At 36.2% G+C, this 12,285-nt stretch overlaps 2 protein-coding genes across 2 annotated transcripts; one reads left to right on the forward strand and one right to left on the reverse strand.

The window, feature by feature from the left end:
* Nucleotides 1-642: 642 nt before the first annotated feature.
* On the forward strand, nucleotides 643-8,055 carry LOC113362754 (receptor-like protein 36). Its single transcript, XM_026605250.1, has 5 exons — nucleotides 643-852; nucleotides 4,066-4,135; nucleotides 4,235-4,296; nucleotides 4,810-4,923; nucleotides 5,042-8,055. Exons 1-5 carry the CDS (start codon nucleotides 643-645, stop codon nucleotides 7,847-7,849), a joined length of 3,264 nt encoding a protein of 1,087 aa, XP_026461035.1. The 3' UTR covers nucleotides 7,850-8,055.
* A 1,362-nt stretch (nucleotides 8,056-9,417) lies between these two features.
* On the reverse strand, nucleotides 9,418-11,988 carry LOC113317971 (salutaridine reductase-like). The gene is made up of 4 exons (XM_026566092.1): nucleotides 11,490-11,988; nucleotides 11,120-11,381; nucleotides 10,244-10,426; nucleotides 9,418-9,950 (listed from the first exon to the last, which is right to left on the reverse strand). The coding sequence occupies exons 1-4, from the start codon at nucleotides 11,531-11,533 to the stop codon at nucleotides 9,555-9,557; spliced, it is 885 nt and encodes a 294-aa protein (XP_026421877.1). The 5' UTR covers nucleotides 11,534-11,988; the 3' UTR covers nucleotides 9,418-9,554.
* Nucleotides 11,989-12,285: the final 297 nt, after the last annotated feature.

Here is a 12,285-nt window from a genome sequence, read left to right on the forward strand (position 1 = left end):
TACGGGCACAAAACTAGTATATATAAGGAGGTGAGATGTGATGGTTCATAGGAGAGGCAAAGAATACCTCTGACCTTTGGGCGATGGAAAATAAAAAGAATAAGAAACAGAAAGGGGTTCCATTTTATTAATGGGTTTAGAATGAAAGAGAAACTAATCAGCTTTAGTACCCCCACAAGCGCATTCTACTTTTTCTGGCTGGTTAACTGTTGTAGGCACGGTGCAAATAATTTATGGAGTTTTAATATTTCCTTGGCATCCATCTATCTTTAGTATTGGTGAACAAAACAGTTCAGAAGATTTGAAGACTGTGTTGTTGGATACTTGGATTACCAAGCTTCTCCTGGTCAAACTGTGAGCGTAGCAAAAGGAAAATGCTTTGTGGTTGATACTTCTACTGATAAGAGGAAAACGATTGGCGAGACAATGCAAATGGAGTTAGCTTCATTTCCTTGTATATATATATACCTGGGAACAACACTGATGCCTGGTAAAGTACTAAAGTTAAACCTGATCACTTGTGGTCATTTGCTGAATTGTTGCAGAAAAGATTAGTAACATGGATTGTAAGTTACTTCACTTTCAAGCTAGAATTACTCTTATCAAATTTGTTCTTAGTAACCCAACCAGCTAAACATAAATATGGATGCATCATTTGATAATACTTTGAAATGCTTTGGTGTTGGACTGATTATACGTGACTCAATAGGGAGCTGCGGAGGCATCAGAGACAAATACATCAATGGAGGAGTAGATCCGAAGCAGACGGAATGTCTGACCATGAAGGAAGCTATCTTATGGGCCAGAGACTATGGAAGCAATAACATCATTTTGGAAAGTGACTGTGCAAAGGTAGTTAACTCAATCAAGACAACCAACTCCTCGTTTCAGTGGATGAATTAAGGTCTCGTAGATGAAATAAGACTCATGCAAGCTTATTCTACTACATCATAGTAAACTTTGTTAAAAGAACGGCAAACAATGCATCCCATGTAATAGCTAATGAAGTTAGGACTCAAAGGCAGACTTTTACTTATTTTGCAAACTTCCCAGACAAAATTGATATTGCTATCAGGGAAGATAAAAATTCGGCCAACTTAAGTTATGTATAAATTTTAAGTTATGAAACATAATCCGTGATTTGCATCCACAACAAAAATAAAATAATCTTTCTTAGCACTTTAGCAGCGTTTATATCTATAATATGACCATTTATAAAGAACGATTTTTTCGGGACCATGGTTTTTTTTGGGGACCATGGTTCTATTTTTAGTAAGACATTTAGAAGTAAATATAGGTCACCTCTTATCTAGATATTTATATTAATACCTAAACTACCCTCCTGATTAATTTTGGCAATGATTAGTGAAGTCATTAGTAAAATGTTTAAGCTAAAGAAGTAGAATTAGTGAGAGAGTAAAGTTAGAGAAGTTGAAGATGAAAAACATGGAAAATAAATTTTTTTTCCAATTCACTAAGCTTGAGTATTCAAGTGATGATAACTCATCTGATTCTTCATCTCCATCCTCTCCTAGAGTATTTGTTAATCGTCACAATGATCTAGATATGAGTTATTTCTTAGATGGTGAATGTATTCTTCCACAAACTCAATCTCAAGATAAAAATGATGGATTTTACCAACCACAATCGAAGGAAGAGTATTTGGGTATCCAAGTATGCTTCAAACTTAGATAATGGTGGTTGAATTGGTCCAAATATTCATAAAACTGTATTTTTTTATAAAAAATTCCTGCTAGGTTCAGGTAGTTCGGTTACCAAGTGTGAAGAACAGGTAACCGAACACGGAGTTCAGTTAATAAATGTCAAGAACATATAACCGAACACAGAGTTCGGTTTCTTTCTTCAAACACACAAGTAGCCGAACTTTAATAATAAGATTTACAGAGGTATGTTCGGTTAGTTCGCAAACTTCAACGCAACCAAGTTCCCAACCAAACTGCAGGTTAAAAGTAACCTAGTGTTAGAAGTTCGGTTGGTTCGCAAACTTCAACATATTTTGCGAATAAACCGAACTGGGCTTATATATGCATATATGCAATTAGGCAAACGTTCGGTTACTACGAAATTTATTTCTTGGCGAATTAGGTAGAATTCGGTTACGAAGTTTCAAAGGTAGAGTTCGGTTACAAAGAAAACTTAAAATTTTTGCGAACGAATCGAACTTTTGGACTTCTCATTATTTTCGTAAACTAAAGTTCGGTGATATTATTTTGCGAAGGAACCGAACTTATGTACTTGTGTTGTTTTAATACAAGGAGTTCGGTTAAAAGTATTTTTGCGAATCAACCGAACTCTGAGTTCGGTTAAGAAAAATTAATCCGTGATAACCGAACTTTTTGTGATGAAAGCGAACGTTTTGCGACGTAACCGAACTAAAAGTTCGGCTGAGACTTGTTTTTTGCGACGTAACCGAACTTTTCTCTGAAAAAAAACCTCCATTAAACCTCTCTGCAACTTCCATTTTCAACTCATTTTGATGATTACTTCTCATCTATTCAACCAAAAACGAATGACAAGTAATGGGTTTGTGTGAATATTTTTGTTAATGTTTTAAATTAAGCTATATATATATAGGTGGTGGTGGTTGGTGGTGGTGATAATCGGAGGTGGTGGTGGTAATCGGTGGTTGGTGGTGGTGATAATCGGAGGTGGTGGTGGTGGTAATCGGCGGTGGTGGACGGTGGTGGTGTGAGGAGGTGGTGGTTATATATATATATATATAGGTGGTTATTAGGTTGGTTTTAAATTAAATTAGGTTAAGGGTAGGTTAGTCATTTCACCGCTTTAGGACACCCCTTATAATTATAGGGAAGGTGGCCTAATAAAACCATGGTCCCCTCAAAAAAACCATGGTCCCTAAAAAAACATTCTTTATAAATGGCCAATATGGGACCCCAATGGGCCATTTGCATTTCTCATGAAGTTGCTGGTTCGAAGTCCAATCTGGTAGGCATGTTCCTATGGGTGTGGAAAACATTCATGTTTGCCATTTATGCACCCACTACGGAGCTGGCAAACTAGCAAATTGGCCTGGCTAAGTGGCAAATTTGCCACTTAGCCAGGCCAGGTAAAGTTTCAACCGAGTGGTCGAGTCTCGACTGCTCGGTGTAGTGTCCACCGCCAGCGTTCTAGACTAGACCGCTCGTATCATCTCATCCAACAGTCATCATTTCATCATCCTATAAATACAATATCAAATTTCATTTCAACTCACACCATTTCTTCAATCTCCATTCTTTCACTCCACAAATCCAATATGTCCGTTCGAGTTCGAGCTCGCAAATTTAGCATATCTGAAGATGAATCCGTTTGCAGGCGCTATGTTTTTATTATGCAAGATATGGCCGATGGTGGACAACATATCAACATCAAGAGGTTGTATGGAGTCGCATATTTCAGAGATTTCAAGAAGAAACATTGAACCTCATCAATAATCGAAATGCAGGCGAATTGTGTCATCGCTTCAGAATAATCAGCAAGGATGCTGCACTTGCTGAAGGCTATCGAAACCGACAAAATGGCCAAAACGCATTTGATGTTGAGCAAATGTGTCGTCTCGAATGGCGCGACAGAGTTGGAAAAAAAATTCAATTTAAGGGTTGCTATCTTATCTTGAGGGTGTTACTCTATGATCAGTTTAGAACTGCATAAATATGATGCATCTTTCATTTGTATGATGCAACTATCATTTGTATCAAGTTTTAATTTTAAGAAATTATTAATATAAGACTAGTGCATTTTTCATTAAAATCGTAGAATTTTAATGTACATTAGTGTCTCTTTCATTCATTTAGATAATGACATAATTTATAATAAAGACTTTAAAAGTACAAATTTGGGACAATGTTCTTCATCTTGTTTATCTTTTTTGTTTCACCAAACTTCCAATCAATGCGCTCATGAACAGAATTTCCCTTGTTTATTTTCTTTGCCTTCAAATTTTCCTTCCCTTGAGCTTTTCTTTGTCTTTTCTTAGTTGGAGGTTTGATTTGGTTAATATCCAAAACTTGCAGACTTCTTTTGTTTTTACCTATTTCTTTATAGCCTTCACATATCTTACTAAGGGCGGATTCAAGCACCACTCCAGAAAAATCAAGTTGGGTAGCCAAGTCAAGTTGGGATTCAAACTTTGCCATTTTGAAAGATAAAGATAGAAATTTTTTGTGAAAAAAATTTGGCGTAATTTTTGTGTGATTTTTTGCCCTTTTTATAGTGGTGGAGAAAGAGCCGTTGGAGGTTTCAAATCCACCGAACGATAGAGTCTACACCGCTACGGTATAGTCTCAATCGTTAGGTGGAGACCCGACCGCTTACCTTTTCTAGTGACGTGACCAGTTTGCCAGGCCAGCTGGCATGACAGATAGAGGGTTTAGCCATCCCATAGAAATCGGCCGTAATACTGGTTTAATTATAATTTTATTATTTTCTACATCGATATCAACTCGGACAAATTTCTCTAAAAGATATATACTTGACATTTTAGTTTTATTCGTGGATTATTCAATGGATGACTTATTACCATTCATGTTCATAATCTCCCTCCTTGTTGCATAACTTCAAATATTAAACCATGGGCGAATAGAGTGTGAACAAAAATCTTTGAGGGAATTTTTTAAGTGCTTGTTTGAAGGATTTTCAAAAAAAACAAAAAAAAAATGAAAAATCGCCAACTGTATACAAAACGGAGATGCATCTGGTTGATGCACGCCATTGCTGCGTAACTTTGGTATGCTATGACATACACAAAGAAACAAAAAGTTGAGTATATGGTGCATGTGACCTGCACAGAAAGACAAAAAGCTAGCGTATATGATAATCCAAGCCGAGGACCAAGGTCTACAGAATCTAGCCACTTTAGTTGAACAACAAGTTGGAGTTGTTTATTCTACTTGCAATGAATTGGTAACTGATCATGAACTTAGTTATGACTTCATTTCATCATCTTCTTCTGCATATCATGTTGGTACTTATCATCAGTAGTATTCAATTCCCACTAGCTTGTCATGGATGTGATGAACAGGAAAGAAGAGCTCTCTTGGATTTCAAACTATCTCTGGATGATGATCCTTCAGACCGATTGTTTTCATGGCAAGAAGGAATCCAACATAAAAACTGTTGTAACTGGCATGGAATTCAATGTTCTCATGATCATGTCATCTCCATCAACCTTCGAAATACAGATCTTGAGATTTACTACCATGAAGACAAAATATTAGACGATATGCCGACACCAAAAACTGCATTAGAAGGTAAAATCTTATCTCCTTCTTCTCTTTCGAACATTACACATCTCGAGTATCTTGATCTTGGGTTCAACAATTTTCATGAATCTCAAATCCCCGATCATTTCTTTTCCCATCTAACAGAACTCGTTCATCTTGATTTCTCTTATTCAAATCTTTCGGGATCAATTTCGACACAATTAGCCAACTTAACATCTTTACAGTACCTTGATTTATCTTGCATAGGCAGCAGCTTTTATTATTTCACTTCATGCTTAGAATTATCATCATCTACAAAATGGGTGACAGGGTTAGAGGAACTCCAGGTGTTAAGGTTGAGTGGTATCGATTTATACGATGAGGCAGCTCCGTTCCCAGAACAACTTGTGAATTTAACTTCACTTTCCATTCTTGATTTGTCTAATTGTAAACTGCAAGGTTCTGGGGTTCCTCATCTTTGGGAACTCAAAGAGCTTGATGTGAGTGATAATTGGAATTTTCACCCTGATCTAGCTAGGTTGTTTCAAAATGAATGGCCAGAACTTCAGAGACTTTCAATATCACGTACTTTAGTGAACGAATCAATCCCGTTTTCAATTTCTAATGCACTGCAACTAGTTAGTGTTTCTGCCTCGTCATGTTCAATTCAAGGATCTTTACCTTCTTCAATCTACAATCTTTCGCGGTTGCAGACTCTAGACGTCTCTTACAACAACATTACAAGTTATATCCATTCCTCAGTGTCCAATCTAAAATTACTAAACATTCTCGACTTGTCTCGCAATCATTTCCAAGGTACTATACCAATATCAATCTGTGAAATCTTTTCTCTCCAAAGACTTGACTTGAGAAGTAATAGTCTAACAGGAAGCATACCGAGTTGCATTACAAATTTCAAAAACCTGTTTCATTTTAGTGTGCAGGGAAATTCAATTGAAGGCAATGTTTCGTTAATAAGTTTTATCAATGAAATGAGGCTAACTTATCTAGACCTGAGCGCAAATAGCCCGCGGCTAACCGTAGTTGTAGACCAACATTTCCATCTCTACTCTAAATTTAAACTACAGTATTTGAATTTGAAATCTTGCAATATGAAAGGTTTGTTCCCAACTTTTATATGCAAATTAAATGATCTTAGGTATTTGGATTTGTCCCATAACAATTTAACCGGAGTCATCCCTTCTAATTGCATCTCTAAACTCAAAAATCTCAATAGAATCGATATGTCATTTAACAAAATCCGCGGTCCTCTGCCGCTTCCACCTGAGCAAGCTCCGGGTAGCAAAATTTTTCCTGTTCTTGATCTATCTAACAATGAACTCAGTGGTGAAATCTCAACAGAATGTGGAAAAAGACTTTCAAAATTTTATTCCATTAATCTAGTTGGTAATAAACTTTCGGGTTCAATTCCATTTTCTATATGTTCAAATAATTCAATTCCTGTATATATTGACTTCTCAAGCAACAATTTATCCGGCGTAATACCTACCAGTATCGGGTACTGCAAAAATCTTAATGTTCTAAACCTTGGCAGCAACAATCTCATCGGAAACGTACCGCATGAGCTTGGAAAAGTACAATCATTAAGATATCTTCAACTGAATGACAACAATCTCAACGGCACCATTCTTAACTTCATCAGTAATATTGAATACTTGCAAGTTCTCAATTTAGCGAATAACCACTTTGAAGGAAGTATACCCACTGCATTTGGTTCACTTCATAACCTATGGATTCTTTCGTTAAGATCAAATAAGTTCAGTGGATCAATACCTGAAGAGATTTACCATTTAGATCAACTTCAAATGGTAGACTTATCAGTAAACTGTTTCTCCGGGGAAATTTCTGCTGAAATAAGAGGTTTAGTATTTCTAAGAACTAGACCTACTGGTGCGGTCGTGCTTAATGATTACAGTGCTAATCTGCAAGTGCAGATGGTGATTAAAGGGGTACTGACACAATTTGGGAAACTGAACAACTATAATTCAGGAATCGATCTTTCGAGTAACAATCTTGAGGGCAACATCCCAGAAGAGATTTGTTTACTACAAGGGCTTTCAACGCTTAATCTATCACATAATTTTCTTTCTGGTGTAATCCCTCAAAGTGTTGGAAGCATGGTTGGTTTAGGCGCGCTGGATTTCAGTTTTAACAAATTGTCTGGACATATCCCAGAATCTCTAGTATCAATAGACTCTCTTGGGTATTTGAACCTATCTCATAATAATTTGAGTGGCAAGATACCAAGAGAACCTCACTTTGATACATTAAGTGGAGATGGTTCTGCATATGCCAATAACAGTTTGCTGTGTAGCTACCTTACAAACATTACTTGCACAAATGATGAAAGAAGTGATGCTTCTCCAACTGAAATTGATGGAGAGGACGATCCAGAAAACGCAAAAGATAAGTTGTTGTTATATGTTATAGTTGCTTTGGGGTATGGAGTTGGAATCTGGGGTCTATTCTTGGTTTTGCTTGTCAAGAAAGAGAAATGGTGGTTAGGGTATTGGAGATTAGTGGATGTTGTTGCAGTGGGAGTTGTCGGAAACTTTGTCCGAACTAGGAGGATGGAAAACACTGAAAAGGAATTGTCATACTTCTGACTTCAAGGTTCTTTGGATTCTTTTAGACAAGACTATTCAACCCTTCCAAACAATAATATTTCACGAGTAAGAATGGGTTAGTGTAATGTCATTGTCTCTTGAAAAATTAGAGAATGTGTGGGCTGTGGTTGTATAATACTATTGTTATATGCTCATTTGTTATGTATGATAATCTTCTACCATGCATGGATTTAGTTTTTCTTCTTCTTAGAAGGAGTTTGAAAGACACTCCTATCCGAAACGGGTTCGTATAAAAATGTTGATTGTCTTGATCCATTATGGATGGTCTAATGGGCAATATACAAAAAAGATAGTATAATTGATCTATCTACCAATTGTATACCTACTACCGTATACATAGACTTTTTCTAGTCAACGGCGTTAGGAAAGAACGGACCAAAGGCTGCTAAAGTAGTCAAAAGTTCAAATCCAAACGTGCAGATCGGAGAAGCTATAGACTTAATGTGATAATTAAGGGAACAAACAAGGAGTCCTTGAAAGAAGCTCGGTCTGTGCCGGCATTTGTCAAACAAATCATTCTTATCGTGACCACAAAGATTGCATGCACTGACTACTGTTTACATATACTTTTTCCGGTCAACGGTAGTAAGAAGAAACGCACTAAAGGCTGCTAAAGCAATCAAAATTTCAAAACGAAACGTGCTGATATTATAGACTTAATCTGATTCTTAGAGAACAGATAGGGAGTCCTTAGAAAGAAGTATTGGAAACAAAAAAAAGAAGTCCTTGAAAGAAGCTCAGTCTCCGGTGATGCGGGAACTTGTCAGCATATCATCACCATCATGAGTCAGTCCAAGGTTGCATGTTGGAGTCATGTCCCCGGCACCCTAATAATCTCTTGATGCTGGAGAAGGAAAGGGATTTTCCAATCAACATAGATGTTCTGCTCTGCCGACTATAAAATTAAGATATCTAGAGACTACAGACTCTATAGAGCTGTGCCGGCTCGTTTGAGTAAATATTAACGATATAGTCAATTATATCAGTTGACTACTCACTGAGGCAACTGAATTAGACCGTAAAAAACACTTTTAAAGTGCGGATAATGGGTCAGAGCCAACCTGGAGTGGAAAAACTGTCTTTCCACTTGAAATTGACCAGAAAATCTGAATGGATTTCTAACTACGTTTTTCCTTCCAATTTCTTTGCAGTTGGACGATCAAAAGCTCTAAATTATATATTTGCAGCGGAAAATGGTTCATTTGTCGAAATATTTTTAAATCACGGTTCAAATAGACGAGTAAAAAGTAGTTTCAGTAAAAAATAGTAAGTCATTCTAATTTAAATTTAAAAAATAGCAAGGATGAAACTGGATATATCTTGTGTAAATTAAAAATAAGAAAAAATATTTGAAAATGAGCACGATGAAACTGATTACGTCCTGCCTATTTTTACATTTTTGTCCATTTAAACCGTATCAAAATCTAACTGTCCATTTCACCCAAAAATTATTGATTATGGTCTTTTTAACCAATTTTATGGATTCGCAAGCTCTAACTTTTTTTCCCTGATTGGATGAAAATGATTTTTTTTTTTTAATATCAAACTCAACTTAATTGATTAGATAGAATTTTCCAAAATCACTAGTCATTAATAGACGCAATACATTTTAATCAGCATATAGAAGGCTTCCTTTCAATCGACCTTAATACCTTAATTAGTAACTTAATAACCACTTAATCTTTTATATCTTCGAGTACAAGAATGGTTTGTTTTTTATATAAAACTTGCCAGTGGGAAGTTTCTCAGGTGGTAGTAAGACAATTTGTGCAGCCATTTCCGCAGCTGAATCCGCCGAGTGATTTCCTTTTCCGGCGGTCATGTCTGTCTGTGTAAACCCGGGGCATAAACAATTGACAGATAATCCCAACCCATCATAACGCTTAGCTAAAACTCGAGAGTACGCATTCAATCCTACTTTCGAGACTGCGTAATCTGTCCATACCTTTGGCCATCCTTCTCTTTCCCAAGTACCAGTAGTAACATCTTCAAGAAATCGATTTACAACAAAATCTATACGTTCTTCGCATAATCTGTCTTCGTCTTCTAATAACTCCCTTACAACAGGATTACTCACCTTCTGCATTTGAGAAAGTAAACAATATAATTTGCGACTGGTTTTACATCAGATAAAAACTCAACGACATGCGACCTAGGATGGGGAAGTTCGTGGTCTCAAGTCTTAACCTGCCCCAGTGTTTTAAAAGGTCCGGCATGTTAAAGAAAAATGAAAAAAAATAAAGATGTGGGACCCACACAAACAATATGCCCGGTAAATGGGAGGGAACCAACCAAAGTGTCCCAAAATATTTTGTTGTCATGAATAATTGAACTAGTTGTCTAAAGTTGTACTAGGTTAGTTGTTCTACTTACGTTCAACAAGCCAAGACGCGAGCTAACATTCAAAATCCTGCTTACGGATTCGGAACGGCGGAACAGTGGTAGCAGAGCTTCGGTTAACAACTTCGGTCCATAGTAGTTTGTCTTGATGGTGGTTTCGGCGTGTTGCATCGAGTTCTCGTTGATCTCGTTGAACGATACAGCAGCATTATTCACCTAAAACGTATACACGAAGATAAGTATATATGCAAAATTAGCTCTTTGGAGATATTTCTGAAATCCAATAATAAATGTCCAAAATTTTCAATCAAAACATTTAACAATTTTTGAGAAAAAAGGTTTATATGTATGCAAGTGGAGTCGCATCTTCTGCGCACAATAAATACAAAGATAATGTTTGTAGACTCCAGATTTTGTTTCTGTCAGTTAATTCAATTCTGAAATAAAAGTTAACCATTTTTTTTCTTTCTTTCTTTTCCGATCTATAAAGCGAGAAATATATTGATAAGATAAGAAGTAATGAAGTAATAGAAAAGCCAAATTCAATAAAAAAGTTTACACCAATAATGTCATGTATTGGACCACTTGACATGATCGAGTGTTGTGTTCTCCATCAAACATGGCCAACTCAACCAACCCCATGATCCATGATTCCTTTGACAATTATTGGAGTTTTGATTAGTCCGAAAGCATTTTATAACATGAAATCGGATAATTATATGAACTGACATATCATGTGGTCTTAAATAACTAACGTTCAGTATCTTGCGAGTCAATTTTCATGAAAGACTAAGATTTAAACAAAACCGCGTAGATACCATGAAACAAACACACTGACAGTGACCACCTTAAAAAAATGATGGATGCGGTGATGGTAAGGTTAATAAACAGAGATTTGATTTTACTTACAAGTATATCAAGACCTCCAAATGCTTCTTTCAACCATGAAACCAGTTCATTGATGCAAGCAGTGTCCATAACATCTAATCGGAAGAATCGAACATTATTGAGTCCTTGAGATTTGAGTGATTCAATTGCTTCTTGACCTTTAGAATCATCTCTACAAGTTAGGACTACAGTTAATCCAAGCTCGGCGAGTTTCTTAACTAGAGAGAATCCGATCCCTCTATTTCCTCCGGTCACAACCGCTACGGTGTTTTCCGACCACCACCTATACGTGCAACAACCACAAATTATCAATATCACATCTCCAAACATTTACAAGAACATAAATAGATACAAATTGAGAATCAAAGATCAAGAGATAGAGAAGTATTACCTAGTTAAGGAAGCAGAGGGCTCGTTAACTTCTTTTAATGCCATTGAAAGAGATGATACAAGTTGAGAGACAGAGGAGAACTATAGATAGATAGATAGATAGATAGATAGATAGATTGTATAGAGGAAGATCACCAAGCTAATGAGGAAGAAGAGTAGAGGGCAGCTTTAATGCCGATGAATGAAGTGAACACACAAGTTGACAAGATATATAGAATAAGAGTGACGATTCAAATCAAATAAAATATATAAGACTTGTGGACATTTTTCAAACTAACTAAATATATACATATATATTCACATTTACTCAAGTATATTTGGATGGGTGACGACTAAGTCGAGTCTTGATTTGATTTTTAGGTTTTGGATAATTTATTGTATCATAGGTTGAATTATTTTGATAAGACCCATAGAAATCAGATCAGTATAGTTGAAAATCATTTTTCAAATGAATACGAGGAACACCATTAGAGCTAGCACTATCTCCCTTCCCTATGCCTCTTTATCCATCAAAAACCCAAAAATTCATGTGACGTGCTCTCCCATATCCCTACATGGGTAATGATATTCATCTCTTTCCCAACACGGAGGATTATATCTGATCCCGCTTGTAGGGAAGGGAAACCACACTGTTACTCAGTTGCCGTATTTTTTCACACTTAACATTTTTTCTGGTTTTTAAAGTTTTACCTTAAAACTTTCCATTTTCACTTTTTTTTTTTACTAAAACTCCTTTTTTACTTATTATATCTCCTTTTTTTACCTATTATACATCTTTCTTTTACCCTAAAATATTT

Source organism: Papaver somniferum, chromosome 1, assembly GCF_003573695.1.
Source record: "Papaver somniferum cultivar HN1 chromosome 1, ASM357369v1, whole genome shotgun sequence".
Taxonomy (NCBI): domain Eukaryota; kingdom Viridiplantae; phylum Streptophyta; class Magnoliopsida; order Ranunculales; family Papaveraceae; genus Papaver; species Papaver somniferum.